General features: G+C 35.7%; 1 protein-coding gene and 1 long non-coding RNA gene across 2 annotated transcripts; one reads left to right on the top strand and one right to left on the bottom strand.

The window, feature by feature from the left end:
- Positions 1-264: 264 nt before the first annotated feature.
- pea (ATP-dependent RNA helicase pea) lies at positions 265-7,590 on the bottom strand. Its single transcript, XM_088264849.1, has 13 exons — positions 7,282-7,590; positions 6,257-7,188; positions 6,002-6,163; positions 5,803-5,907; positions 5,138-5,281; positions 4,428-4,940; positions 3,937-4,184; positions 3,180-3,846; positions 2,730-2,870; positions 2,059-2,211; positions 1,088-1,413; positions 681-860; positions 265-543 (listed from the first exon to the last, which is right to left on the bottom strand). Exons 1-13 carry the CDS (start codon positions 7,373-7,375, stop codon positions 321-323), a joined length of 3,888 nt encoding a protein of 1,295 aa, XP_088120975.1. The 5' UTR covers positions 7,376-7,590; the 3' UTR covers positions 265-320.
- A 1,323-nt stretch (positions 7,591-8,913) lies between these two features.
- Positions 8,914-10,228, top strand: LOC148306531 (uncharacterized). The gene is made up of 3 exons (XR_015837992.1): positions 8,914-9,232; positions 9,362-9,597; positions 9,921-10,228. It is a non-coding gene; the product is annotated as an uncharacterized LOC148306531 (long non-coding RNA).
- The last annotated feature ends 4,546 nt before the right edge of the window (positions 10,229-14,774 follow it).

The raw sequence follows: 14,774 nt of genomic DNA on the forward strand, positions 1-14,774 counted from the left end.
TCAAAATGCAAAAACAACACTTTCTGCCCTGTAGCGGGTAAATATTAAGTTAAAAATATGCTTCTTTTGCTGGGACATAGTACATTTTTTGGGCATTCCGAAAACATGCACAACTGAAAATTTACGATTTTTGATTTATGACGTTCTTGAAAGGAGTGAGCGATGTGTCGGACGCTAGCTACATTAATCCAACAAAGCACTATGCGCAATTGGGGGTGGCTTAGCGAAGGAAGAATTATAAATAGAATAGGAATAAATAAAACATTTGTTTAATATTAAGGTATATATGTATTTTAATTTCACAGATAATGATGTAAAATCTAATTCCTTCTTCTTCGGACGCGAGATATTCTCCAAGCGTTGGGCTCTTCGTATTTATTGTAGAGTGGTTCCAGTCTCTGGTTCTTCTTGAATTTTGAGAGTTTGGTGGGATCTGAAAACTTGAAAAAAGCGGGGGCAAACTCCACCAACCATTTTGGGTCTATAGTAGTCACTTCGCGCATATATTCTTTTGTAGTCTGAACTAATTCATGATAAATTACCCTGAAAACAAAATATGATTACTAGAATAAAATGATAAAAAAATATTTTATAGGTTTAAAAATTTCAAGGGGTGGCGGGAGTTTTTTTTCCATCAGCTTATTTAATTTAAAAATGATAAAAACTTGAATAAAAATTACCATTCCGGCTGTCGATTGAAAAGAGCACTAGATGGATGTATGTAAACTACTTGACTATCCACAAGTGTTCTGTAGCCTTCCTGAGGATCTTTTTTGGCAGCATTTCGAAAGAATCCGGAACAGACAGTTTTTTGGACTCGAACAGTATTTTTTCCTGCAGAAACAACATCAAGTTTGTGCCTGGAAAAAAATTCTTTTGTCAAATACAGAGACCAAAAATAAATCACAACAGCATATTGTCGATAAAGTATTGGGTTATTATCTACTGTAAGTACTAAACATTTTGTAATCTTACAACCTTTTGTGACTGATTTTGCGCATTTGATCTAATTAATTCACAATGCTGCTTAATTTCATTGTTAATGTTCTCCAGATGCATATTTGCCAATAAATAAATATTTTATTACCTATCCATTATTCCGAGAAGCTGCTTCCTTACGTCTTGAGCTCTTTTAAGTGTTCGGATTTGCACAAAGTTCTCGTAACACCATGCATTTGAGAACTTGTTATTTCTCCAACTATTATAAACTGCCAAAAGAGTTAGATGATCTCCTTCCGCTTGGTTAAATTTGGCCTTTTTCTGATCAGCCAGTGCCTGTTTATCTTTTGGTCTATAGAAAACATTCTGTACACTGAGCATGGATACTACAGTTAATATTTCATCCGAACATTGTAAAGCAACCGACATGATCAGAATTTTTGATAGATTTGGCTCCAAAGGGAATTCAGCCATCTACAAAAGGAAATTTTTATCAATGCAGATTTCTATTTATTGAAGAATAATTAATTCATTGTGTTAGCTTATGTTTTTAGACATGTTTCTTGCCGCAAAGACAATCGTAAGCAATATACATACTTAATGTACACACATACTATAAATAGTGTATCAATGTGTACGTATTTACATAAAATTTGCTGAACTTATTTATTCAATTCTTAAGTTACTTTTCTTAACCTTTCCGGGAGTACAAAAATCGATGACCGACTTTCTCTAGGGAGTGGGTTCTTTTTACAGAAATTTTTTTCTTCATGAAATCGATATACGTATTATGAAGATAGAAATTATGTTAAAATAATAATAAAAAAAATCTCTGCGAAATATTTTTCAATTATGACAAAATTACACACAAATATCCACAGATGTCATTGCTATACAAGTTACATCATATTAACTGACAGACAGACTTCGACGTTCATTAACATCGATACTCCTTTAAGGAAAATTTACACTGACGTTCATTTACGTCCATACTCCCAGAAAGGTTAAATTTTAGTACATGCAATGTGATGAAACTATTTATTTATAAGCCATAAGGTTAATGACTTTTAACTTAAACAATGTATGTACATCAATATTATAGTGTGCATAGTTACATACCCTTCTTCCTAATCGAGTCAGTAATCCTTCCGAGTCGAGTGCCGACAGAGAATGTAGTTGTTCCAGGGCCATGATGAGGGATTCTACAGGAGGGGCATCCATGAAGTCAAAATGTAAAAGGTCATTTATACCCATTGTCTTCAACTGTAAGACCTATACAAAAATAATAAAGTTATTAAAAAATTCAAGACAAATACAATAGATTCTCAATTACTTGGTCAATTGGTTAAAGATTGATTGAGGAAATATCTAGGACTTTTTTTACGCTACTACTGCTACTGCCTATCTGTGAAATCAAGTTTGCTGTATTTTTTTTTAAAATAAAGTGTTTATTTAAAAACCTCAGGTCACAAACAGGTGATAAACAATATAGTCTCCGAATGAAAATTATGATAAGACATTTGAATATTTTGACTCAAAATATTCTAATAAAATAGTAAAAAAAAAGGTTTTAATTACTTTGTTGACAAAAATAAAACATTTTCATTGCCTCGTATTATTTTTATATGGAAAATATAATTTTTTATTTTTTTTTAAATCGCTACTTCAGAATGCTTATTTAATTTTATTCCCTTTAATTTTGAATTAACAAGCTTTTTCTTATTGTATTTATCAGTTAGCATTATATGATTCTAAGCGCTAACACAGGGAATCAAAGTTATTGTACATACTGTAGTGGCGAGATTAGTACGCTGTATCTCGGGTACGGGTGTAGGTAACATCTCGTCTCTGTATGCCCTTTCTGTGTAGAGTCTGTATGTTTTGCCGGGACCTGTTCTACCTGCTCTCCCGGCTCGTTGCTTGGCTGCAGCCTACAAATAAAAATATGTATTATTATTAAGAAATACAGGTTTTATTTTAAAATATCCATAAATATTTTTGAATGAACTTGATATAGGAAGAATAAATATGAGGAATATTTTCTTCTGTTTTTCGCATTGGTTGTATTTCTTATTGATATTTATGGGGTATATTTTAAGACCCGTCAGTGAGAAGAACAGTAAGAACGTCAGTAAAAAGAAAAGTAAGAACAGTAATAGTAACAGTAAAAAATATATAATTTTTTGAAAATTTAAGTACAGCAAAAAGATTTGTTTTTTATTTGTATATTAATTGTTTACCTGAGATATTGGTGTAACGACCAAGGAATCCATTCCCGTTTTAGAGTTGTAAACTTTTTGTTTTACAAATCCAGGATCAACTACATAGTAAATTCCATCTATTGTGAGTGAAGTCTCTGCAATATTAGTTGCGATAACGACCTTTCGGCTTCCAGGCGGAGCGGGCTCAAAGATGCGTGTTTGCATTTCAGAAGGTAACGCGGAATAAACTGGAAGAATTATAAGATCAGGCACATCCGGACCTAGTGACTTCATGCGCTCGTATAAAATTTCACAAGCAGTGTCAATTTCTTCTTGTCCAGTAAGGAAGAGTAAGATGTCTCCTGGAGGTTCGCGGAGGTGAATTTGCATAACAGTTATTAGAGAAGCATCTAAATAATCTGTTTCTGGTTCCTTAGTATACAATACTTCGACTGGAAAAGTCCTTCCGGGAATGGTAAAGATCGGAGCTTCGAAGAAATATTGAGAAAATTTAACTGCGTCCAGTGTAGCAGAAGTTACAATCAGTTTTAGTTCGGGTCTCCGTTGCACAGCCTGTTTCAGAAGGCCAAATAAAACATCCGTATGGATAGTTCTTTCGTGAGCTTCATCCAACATAATAACTGAGTAACTTTTTAAGTCTAAATCCATTAAGCATTCTCTCAGTAACATCCCGTCTGTCATGTACCTAAAAAAATATTTAAAAAGTCATTGAACATACGTCACAACACAAAAGACAATTTATCAAACATTTAAAATATATATTTTTTAAACTTACTTTATTACAGTTTCTGGACTTGTGCAGTCTTCGAAACGAATTGTATATCCTACTTCTTGTCCTAATCGACAGCCAAATTCCTCAGCTACTCGTTTGGCTACTGACATAGCAGCAACTCTACGGGGCTGTGTGCATCCCAGCTTACCTCTTGCAGTGAAACCAAACTCCGCAAGGTACTGTGTAATCTGAGTGGTTTTACCAGAACCAGTTTCTCCAATGACAATCAAAATTTGATTGTCGGAAACAGCCTGAAAATATTAAAATGCTCTAATTTACATGGATAATTTTCAACATCAACGAACCTTAGGTCATCTTTATAGGTATGTTTTATAAAGATTAAAATATTATTATAAGTTATGGAAAATCATGAATTTTATAACCAGTAATTCAGAGCCATTGATTATGCATCACCTCATAGAAAAAATTAAACTTGTTGGCTATGGTTGTATGTATTATTATTATTACTGTAATTTAAACATAAAAATACATACCTTTGTTAATTCATCTTTTAGTTTGTAAATAGGAAGCGATTGCCGTTGTTCAAGTATGGTCAGGTTAGTCTTTTTGCCAAAAGAAGACTTTTTACCACCAATAACATGCTTTTTCCACTCTGGTAAATCTTGTGCTGACATTCCTAATCCTCTCATGTTAGCTGCTAGGGCTCTGCCGTCCACTTCAGGCAATGGGTCAATCCAGTTCTTATTTAGTCCGGTGGGCAGTGCTTCCATTTCTTGCTCTCGTTGTAGCATTTTCACCTCCCTTCTTTCCTTTGCGAGAGCCGATTGCATCATGGCAGCCTGGGCGAGAGATCCATCGGGATTCTTCACTATTCTTACAGGAGAAAGATCATGGAGGGCCCTACCATGCCCCTGCAAGAAGGGTGGTTCATCTTCTACTATTTCGATCTCTATGTCAGCTTCTCCGTCTTCGTCCTTAGGTAAGAGGCCAGTTTCTTCATCAAAGTCAGGTAATTCGCTCTTATCCACCACTCCTGAAGATATCATCTATTTTGTAAAAAAAAGGGAAATGAATGGGGTTATTCTACATAATATGTGTTCATAGGTTGAAAATGTAAGTAGAGCAAAAAACTATTTTTGTTTGCTAATCTAAACTCATAACGCATTATGATGACCATAATGTTAAGATCAAAATATATTTTTATATGTATGAAGACAATATTTTTTTAAAGTCAAATATTTACCTGTTTGATTTCCCATCTTTCTGGACTTGATATACGAGTGACGCGTTTTCTACTTGTATCATCATCGGCATCTATAGCAGTGGGTAGTCCATGGAGAACAGAGGGACCTGATGGGCGATCTGGGTTACGTCCATCTTGTTCAGGCTGAAAATAGAAAAAAAATCAGAAATATTCAATTTTAATATTTGTATGTATTCGGCAACGAGGAATAATAGAAACATTCTTAATATAAATAATGTCTTTTATATTTCTGATTCCGTATACAATCTTGGAAACCAGCAAAGAACCAGTGTATATTTTTTAATTTTAATTATCATTTCTGGTAATGATTTTTAAAACATATTGGATATTACAGAAACTGTGTAAGTCCTGTTTATAATATGTTGGCATCAACAATAGATGCTTGCCCGTTAATTAAAAGACTAACTTAATTAAATAACTGAATAAATATTTACATTTGAATAATATTTTTATTTGAAACATTCACACTCTATGATGCATAGGGTACAGCATGGATTTGATGTAGTATTAACTTCATCATTTAATCTCATGAAGGAAAGATATTATTATACCAACCCTCCAAACAATCTAAGCACCCACTTCGGAGGTGGAAAATTATTTAAAATAAAAAAAACCTTATAAAAATTAAAATCAATGAGATGTACCTGTAAATGTGCATGAGATGCTGGGTTCAAATCTTTTCCAGTTTCTTGACATACATCTTTCATAGATAAGGAAACCTTTTGCCCAGCAACTGATATTACTTTGACCTAAAAATAAGACAAATGTTTTTAACAATTAATTTTCTTAATTAATCTTAATAACAATTAAATATCATCCACATAAAGTCAAATGATATATTACCCTGACTTTTTCACCTCGACTAACAACGTCGGATACATTGGTTACCCTTCCTTCAGATCTTAACTGCGATATGTGGACAAGACCTTCCCAACGTTTTTTAACACCTTCAATTTGCACAAAGCATCCAAATGGCACTATGTTAGCAACCTTTGCGGGATAGATCTACAAAAGGAAATTAGTATTAGTTTTTAAACTTTTGTATAATTAAAAAATATTTTTCAACATTTTTATATTTATTATTTTAAAAATACATACTTTTCCAGGCTCAGGGTCATCTTTTATGTCGGAATTATTCTGCCCTCTTTGATTAAACCTCTTCGGTGAATCGTCAATTCTGTTTCTGCCCGCATAATTGTCTTTCCTTTTATCATTAGACTTGGATCGAGATCTCCTCTTGTCTCGGGATGTCCTCCTCTGCCCAGATCTGGAGCGCCTCCCGTCTCGTGATATTCTTCTATTCCGGGAGCGGGACCTCGAATTTCTTCGTGTATGAGAACGTGACCGTGACCTCCTTCTATCTCTAGATCTCGATCTGCGCTTATCTTTGTATAGTGATTTTTTACGGTCGCGTGATGTGTTTCTATCTCTCGATCTAGAACGCTTCTTTATATCTCTACTTCGGCTACGACGCCTGCGTTTTGGACTTCTGCTGCGACTTTTTCTATCTCTGGATACAACATCATTCTTGCATTTCTTGCTAATGTCTGTTTTCGTTTCAGAGGAAGAGTGTTTTGAGTCAACGTTTGCAACCGGAAGTTTCGGCTTTACTGTAATATGTTGACTAGTCGACGGTGCCAATGCTTCGAGTTCTGCCATGGCATCGTCAACCACTTGATCGCCTTTCTTATCAGCATTTTCTGCCTCATTTTTGAAAATTTTGGAACTCGTTATTCTTTTATTCGTTTTCAGTGACCTTTCTTCATCATCACTTGATGATTCTTCACTTAATGGCATTGGTTTTTCATTTGGAATTGCTAATCCAGGAAATTTTGTTGCCAACGTATCGTTTGGATTTAAATTTGATGATCCGCTGTCTTTTGAGATGTTTTTCGGTGGCCTCATATGCTGAATGATTCTGAGCAAATTGGCAATAAATGAATCAGAAAAAATTGCACCATTTTCTAACAAAACTTTTTTAAACGTCTCGAAGCTATTATGGTTTTCTGATAAATCTATAATAAACTCGGCTGAAATAATAATAAAAAGTTGTGAATAGTCATGTTTTATAAACACAAGTTAGACAAAGTAACATTGTTAAAAACATTACAAGTATTACATACCTAAATCCTTATCGTTTATACCGTGATGGTTATCAAGTTCCGTGCAGATTTTAGAAACTAGCGAAAGATGTTCTAAACGTAAAACTTCGTCCATTTTCAGGTTAATTAGAAACAAATGTTTTAAGTCAAAATATAATACGGAAAGAGAAGCGTATAACAAGAAAATGCGTAGAAATAATACACTGATTATAGCTGTGCTATAATTTTCCAAAATAATAAACAAAACATCGATCACATTTTACTGAGAAGCCCTGTCGAAATTGATCGAAACCAAAGCATTATTTTGACTCGTTTTCCATAGAAACCTCTGACAAATGGAGTGATGCAAAGATTATATACAAGTCATAGATGTTTGACCATACCATAAACTACTTAAAAAATAGTGCACCAACGGCTAGTAAGTAGGTATGTAAATAATTATTGGGTAATGTTACATAAATAGAAACGATTGTTTACGGTCAACCAATGTTTACTCTTGGATGCAAGCAAAACGTGGACTATCGGGCAGGCAGAACGGGGGCGGCTGTAGGCGTTTGAGATGTGGTGCTACAGGTGCATGTTGGGATTCATTGGTCGGAAAATGTAAAGAACAACGAGGTTTTTAAGCAAGGCTGGGGAGTCTAGATGTTTACAAAATAAAGTAACATAACAGCGGGTTAAATGGATAGGTCATAATAAAAGCTACCCAGGCCTTTTTAGTATGATTGCGGAAGGCATTTGTGAAGGCACAAATTATAGAGGACGACCCCGCTTAGCCTTCATGGACCAAATAATCTCCGACATGCGTTGTAGAGGATACGCCGAGTTGAAGACACGAGCGGAGGATAGAGACAAATAGAAACTGACCATGAAAGAAGCAAACCATCACAAGATAGTGGTGACAACGACATCCCGCAACCGTGGGAATACCCACGTAGTCTGGCAAGCTTCATTCTGGTTTAGCTCTTCTTACAAGCAGTCACTCACCTAGAGCTCCTGTTAACATATATTTAGAATAAACCAAAGTCAAAGAATTAGCAATCTTTTACTGATATTCTTCCACTAGCTGAACCCACAACAGTAACCCACGAAGAAAACGGTCAACAATCACGAAAGCGAGTGAATTGTTGACCAAATAAGATATACTTACATGATGATATTCAAAGTTTCTGCCAAAATTTAATGTTTTACCGAAACGTCTAAGAAAAAATCGAATCCTCATCTCTTATGTCCTATCCAAATATATCATTTTCAAATGTGTTCTCCTCAACCTGATTCATTATGTTTAGTAAACTTAGTGAATACTTTTTCTATACTTGAGATTATTCAGAAGAGGTCAATTAGACTTTTGCGAAGACGTGTGACGAAAGGAATAGGGGTTTTTTTTGCTGTTTTTTGTTATTTTAAAACATAATTGTTAATTGCTTTTGAGGAATAAACCCACGACACCGCGGATTAATTTATGTTTTACGTGGTTAAAAAAATAATTGACACCGACAAAATTTAATAATACCCTAAACCTTATGCTGGTCACTCACGACGAGGAAAATAGTAGATTTTGTTACATTTTCTCTGGTTTTGTAACGTTCAAGTACGAAATTTGGAAAGACGAAAGATTTCACTGCCAACCTGGCGATATGACGCGAAATCATTAGTATATAATGTTTGTACATAAGCTTCGTTCGAGTCTGGCCGGGCGGCCGTTATGAATTCATTGCACAAACTAATTTATATAATTCATTGTAAACAATAAATGACAAGCCGGGTGATCTCGTGTTGAAAATAACTATTATATATTGGAAATGTGAGTACTTCATTATTGGTAAGGCGTTTCCTCTCATTCCGCCGTTTGCCAAACAGCTGTCAAACAAATTACGCAAGAAATTTGTCTCGACTGCTGCTCAAATAAGCGCTAATTAGAAGAAATATGTATTCTATAACCTCCGGAATGACCCCATCAACAGCATTGCAGGTAATCAACTGTTTTTGTTGTTGTTTTTCATGCCTGAAAAACTGTGCAATCTTCTTTGTGTGAAATGTCATTTTGACAGTCCGTTGACAGCGAGTCTGTTTTTATTATTGTTTTTATGTTATATTTTAGGTAAAGTACGGACAACCGGCATAGTTACAAGCACATTTATTGTCATATAATGTTATTTATTGCACTATATGCATATAAAATAAGATTCAACAAACACAAAAGATGTCATTCAAAAAATAGCTACAGCACGTGGCGTATAGATTTTGAAATGGTTTTCCAGTTTTACTTATACAGTTACAAATGTCAATTTACTAGTGGGTGCAATGCTTGGCCATGTTTTGTTCACAAAGAAATAGGTATGGATGATAATTAATAAATAATATTGGATATATGATGTAAGAAGACCAGCCCGACGAAGCTTGCAATCGCAAAACCGGACTGGACTCTTTTGCTGACAAATTTCCAGCCCCCATCTGTGCTCCACGAGCAGTTTTATGATAAGGTTGGAACTCTTCATATCAGCCCCTCCGGGAAGCCTGCCACTGTATACCTTATAAGACCATCTCAGTGTATACCGGTGTCTGATATCCTCATCATCGGAGATCGCTCAGTGGGTCGTAATGCTCGCAATTATTTTTCAAACATATAAACTAATTCTGTAACTTTGTTACCTTTTCAGACTCTTGCAACTATTGGCAAATGACTTGTCGCGGCAGAAGGGTTCCATTTCCCCCATTGTGTTAGCGCTTTGGACAGTTTCATTTCCTAGCGCTGGATCAGAATATATAAACTACAGAGGACGATTCGGCATTGTTTTATTTGGATGTGTAGCCAGTAATTACTGTTTTAGTGTTTGCAGATATGTATAGGCAGATAGATGATATAACCATGAAACGTGTGTTATTGCACAATTTTCTTGGGAGTTATTCATCGTGACTAATATATGTATACTCTCCCCCCTGAGAATAAACATATTATGCTCTTAAATATGTTTTTATTTTGTTCATTAATGACCGAGATCCTTGAAAAGTATCATCCTATCCCGCTCTCTGTGATCTTACAACATTGACCTTAATTTTTTACAGAAATGCAATCTAAAGTAACTAACTGACCATCACGCCGCTTCCGCAGGGATAGGCAGAGAGAATAGAACACCACACCACGCTACTCTTGTCTTTGTACACATTCTTCTTTACGAATCCCCTCACACATCCTCCTCCCAACCCTTATCCGCACCCCAAAGGTGCATAGGGCACTGCATTATATAGAAGCAGTGTTATCTTGATCGTTAAATACACGAAGGAAAGGTGATCAGCCTTTCGCTTCAGGTACCAGTCCAGGGTCATATTAAATATATATTTGACTGAAAAATCAATAATATTTATTGCGACCCTCTTGGGAATCAAACCCGGGACCTCCAGCATGGTAGCCTAGAGCGCTAACCGCTACACTATGGAGGCGGACCTCATACATACCCGCCGATTATTCGGATTCCTGAATTGACCACTTTCAATTATTTTAAATACTTGATCATGCCAAGTTTTGCCCGGTCATCCTCTGCTCATGTTCCCAACAAGATTCGCCTCATAAATTTCTTTTACAGTCCTTTCTTCGCTGGTTCGTTTAGATCTTTTATAACTAACTAACTAACCATCACGCCGCTTCAGGCAGAGAGTATAGAACGCCACACCACTCTGTCTTTGCAAACATTCTTCGCCTCTTCCACGTTCATGCATCTCCTCATACATACCCGCCGATTACTACGACTCCCAACCTGACCACTTTCAACTATTTGGCATACCTGATCGTGCCATGTTTTTCTTGGTCTTTCTTGGCTCCTTTTCCCCATTACATTCGCCTCATAAATTTGTTTTACCGTTCTTTCCTCACTCATTCGTTCCACATGTCCAAACCATCTCAACGCACCTTTCTTAATTTTATTGATAATGGTTATCTCCGCTTTGCATTCCTTCCTTATTTCACTATTCGAACATCTATCATGCATCGTTTTGTCGCACATTCTTCTGAGAGATTGCATTTCGACTGCACTCAGTCTACTTTCATCCTTCTTTTGCCAACTCCATGTTTTACTTCCATACATTAGAGTTGGAACCAGGACTCCGTTGCGCACTGCAAGTTTAGCTTCCGCTGATAGGTTTTTATTTGCCATAACTGATATTATTAGAGGGTATTTCTTTTTCGTCGAGAATTTTAATGACTTCCTTTAATCTGACTCTATCGAATGCTTTAGTAAGACCTGCAAAGCAGAGGTAAGCTGTCTTATTGAACTCTCTTGCTTTTTTAACTATTTGTCTAACAACAAATATGTTGATATTATTTATGTCCGAGTTCACTCGGTTTCTTACCGTCACATATTTAGCATATTCTTCTGGTGACGGTGAGCTTCTGTATTTCAGATGGCTTTTCTTCGGCCAGTTCCTTGACTTCATCAGTACACCATTTTATCAATAATGATTATCTCAGCCTTGCATTCTTTCCTTCTTTCCCCATTCGAACATCTATCACATCTTTTTGCCTCACATACAAATAATGTAAATAAAAATAAAAATAATAGCACAACCTGGCTGAACGGTGGAATACGCGTGAGCAGCCAATAAATAAAAAAAAGACATTCATAACAACAGCAATGGGGGCGCGAGATAGAGACAGGCATGAATTAGAAAGAGATAGAAAGGCATTCGCCGGAGCTAGCGATTGAGTTTGGCTTAGTCCCCAGAACCAAAGATCAAAGACGAATATCTATTTACTTATATTTCTTCTTTTTTTATGGCTGTTCACGCTTCTAGCCAATGCGAGTTATTTTTTATTTATATATTATTATTTTACACTTTTTACAATTTAAAAAAAGATGATTGTTTGAGTTTTTATTATTTACAAAAAAAAACTTCAATTTCATACTATTTCTGTGAGCCTAAGCGGCTCATTATTAGAAAGTGGTATCAAATTGTGGTAAAGTGGGTTCGAACCGAAAAACTTTGATTAAAAAATCCGAGACACTAACCACGGGACCACAACCCGATACGATTTGAATTGAAATCGTTTGTTTTCCTGTAATTGGGGTTAGTTTCATTATTAAGTTGGTTTGTTTAGTGAGTTATTTAATATATTTCATACACATTTACAAATGATTTTCAATTAATTTTGTTTGTTAGGGGAGGTCGATGAGATTGAGATGTTAGTGGAAAATGGAATTGGATTGAGAAGACAATACTTGACATGTAAATTTATCTTAAAATTTTCGACTAAAAAATATAATATTCTGATTTAAAAAAATGATAGTTAATAATTCCGAGGGGGCGTCAGAGGCCTGCACTTGCAGGGCATTAATTGGAGACCTAGATCTTATTTCATTGGGTGCCCGTTTAATGACGGCTTCCTTTCAGACCTCTCCAGCATTAGCATTCCGTTTTCCACTAACCTCTCAACCTTATTAACCTCCCAAACTTGTTTGTAATAATTTTTATTTCTGCTAATAATTTGGATGCAACTGGCTATCCAGAAGCTTTCAGATTCATTGTCGTTGCATGACCTAGTTGTGAAAGTAGAGTGGAGTTCCCTAGATTTTCAATTCTGCGGCGATTGCATCGTTCAGAACTATCTTCAAAAGCTGTTCCGCACGACCGCGCTTTTGTTGTTTTCGAGTCATCTTGCCCCTATGTGCGGCGCGGCGAATTGCCGGCTTTGTGAGTCAGTGACAAATTGACATTCTGATTCTGGAGAAGGGTGATTGATGCAGGGGACAGAAGACGATTGAAAGCACGCGTGGAGAAGAATCATTAAAGATATCATGAAATACATTTAAAAAATAAAAAATATAAATTATACATTTGTGGGTTACAATAGTACATGTAGGAAGGCTCAATATATAAATACATACAGATAAACTTCACAAAAAACATAATAAGATAATAAAAAAAAACAAATAATTCAAATCGTATCGGGTTGTGGTCCCGTGGCTAGTGTCTCGGATTTTTTAATCAAAGTTTTTCGGTTCGAACCACTTTACCACAATTTCATACCACTTTCTAATAATGAGCCGCTCAGGCTCACAGAAATAGTATGAAATTGAAGTTTTTTTTTGTAAATAATAAAAACTCAAACATTTATCTTTTTTAAATTGTAAAAAGTGTAAAATAATAATATATAAATAAAAAATAACTCGCACTGGCTAGAAGGGTGAATAGCCATAAAAAAAGAAGAAATATAAGTAAATAGATGTTCGTTAATTGATCTTTGGTTCTGTGGACGAAGCCGAACTCAACCGCTAGCTCCGGCGAATGTCTTTCTACCTCTTTCTATATTCATGCCTGTCTCTATCTCGCGCCCCCATTGCTGTTATTATGAATGTCTTTTTTTTATTTATAGGCTATTCACGCATATTATCACCGTTCAGCCAGGTTGATCTATTATTTTTATTTTTACATACATTATTTATTATTTATACATATTATTTATTATTTATTACATTATTAATTAAGAAAGGTGTGTTGAGATGGTTTGGACATGTGGAGCGTATGAGTGAAGAAAGAACGGTTAAACAAATTTATGGAGCGAATGTAGTTGGAAAAAGAAGCAGAGGACGACCGAGGAAAACTTGGCACAATCAGGTATGTCAAATACTTGAAAGCGGCCGGGTCAAGAGTCGTAATAATCGTCGGGTATGTATGAGGAGATGCATGAATGTAGAAGAGGCAAAGAATGTTTGCAAAGACAGAGTGGTGTGGCGTTCTATTCTCTCTGCCTACCCCTGCGGGGAAGCGGCGTGATGGTTAGTTAGTTAGTTAGTTTTATTTGTATGTGAGGCAAAAAGATGTATGATAGATGTTCGAATGGTGAAAGAAGGAAAGAATGCAAGGCTGAGATAATCATTATTGATAAAATGGTTTACTGATGAAGTCAAGGAACTCGCCGAAGAAAAGCCATCTGAAATACAGAAGCTCACCGTCACCAGAAGAATATGCTAAATATGTGACGCTGAGAAACCGAGTGAACTCGGACGTAAATAAGTTCAACACATTTGTTGTTAGACAAATTAGTTAAAAAAGCAATAGAGTTCAATAAGACAGCTTACCTCTGCTTTGTAGGTCTTACTAAAGCATTCGATAGAGTCAGATTAAAGGAAGTCATTAAAATTCTCGATGAAAAAGAAATACCCTCTAATAATATCAGTTATGGCAAATAAAAGCCTATCAGCGGAAGCTAAACTGGCAGTGCACAACGGAGTCCTGGTTCCAACTCTAATGTATGGAAGTAAAACATGGAGTTGGCAAAAGAAGGATGAAAGTAGACTGAGTGCAGTCGAAATGCAATCTCTCAGAAGAATGTGCGACAAAACGATGTATGATAGATGTTCGAATAGTGAAATAAGGAAGGAATGCAAAGCGGAGATAACCATTATCAATAAAATTAAGAAAGGTGCGTTGAGATGGTTTGGACATGTGGAACGAATGAGTGAGGAAAGAACGGTAAAACAAATTTATGCCGAGAAAGACCAAGAAAAACATGGCACGAT

This window comes from Brachycentrus maculatus, unplaced genomic scaffold (genome assembly GCF_059751285.1).
Source record: "Brachycentrus maculatus isolate JH-2025_06_01 unplaced genomic scaffold, ASM5975128v1 h1tg000238l, whole genome shotgun sequence".
Classification (NCBI taxonomy): domain Eukaryota; kingdom Metazoa; phylum Arthropoda; class Insecta; order Trichoptera; family Brachycentridae; genus Brachycentrus; species Brachycentrus maculatus.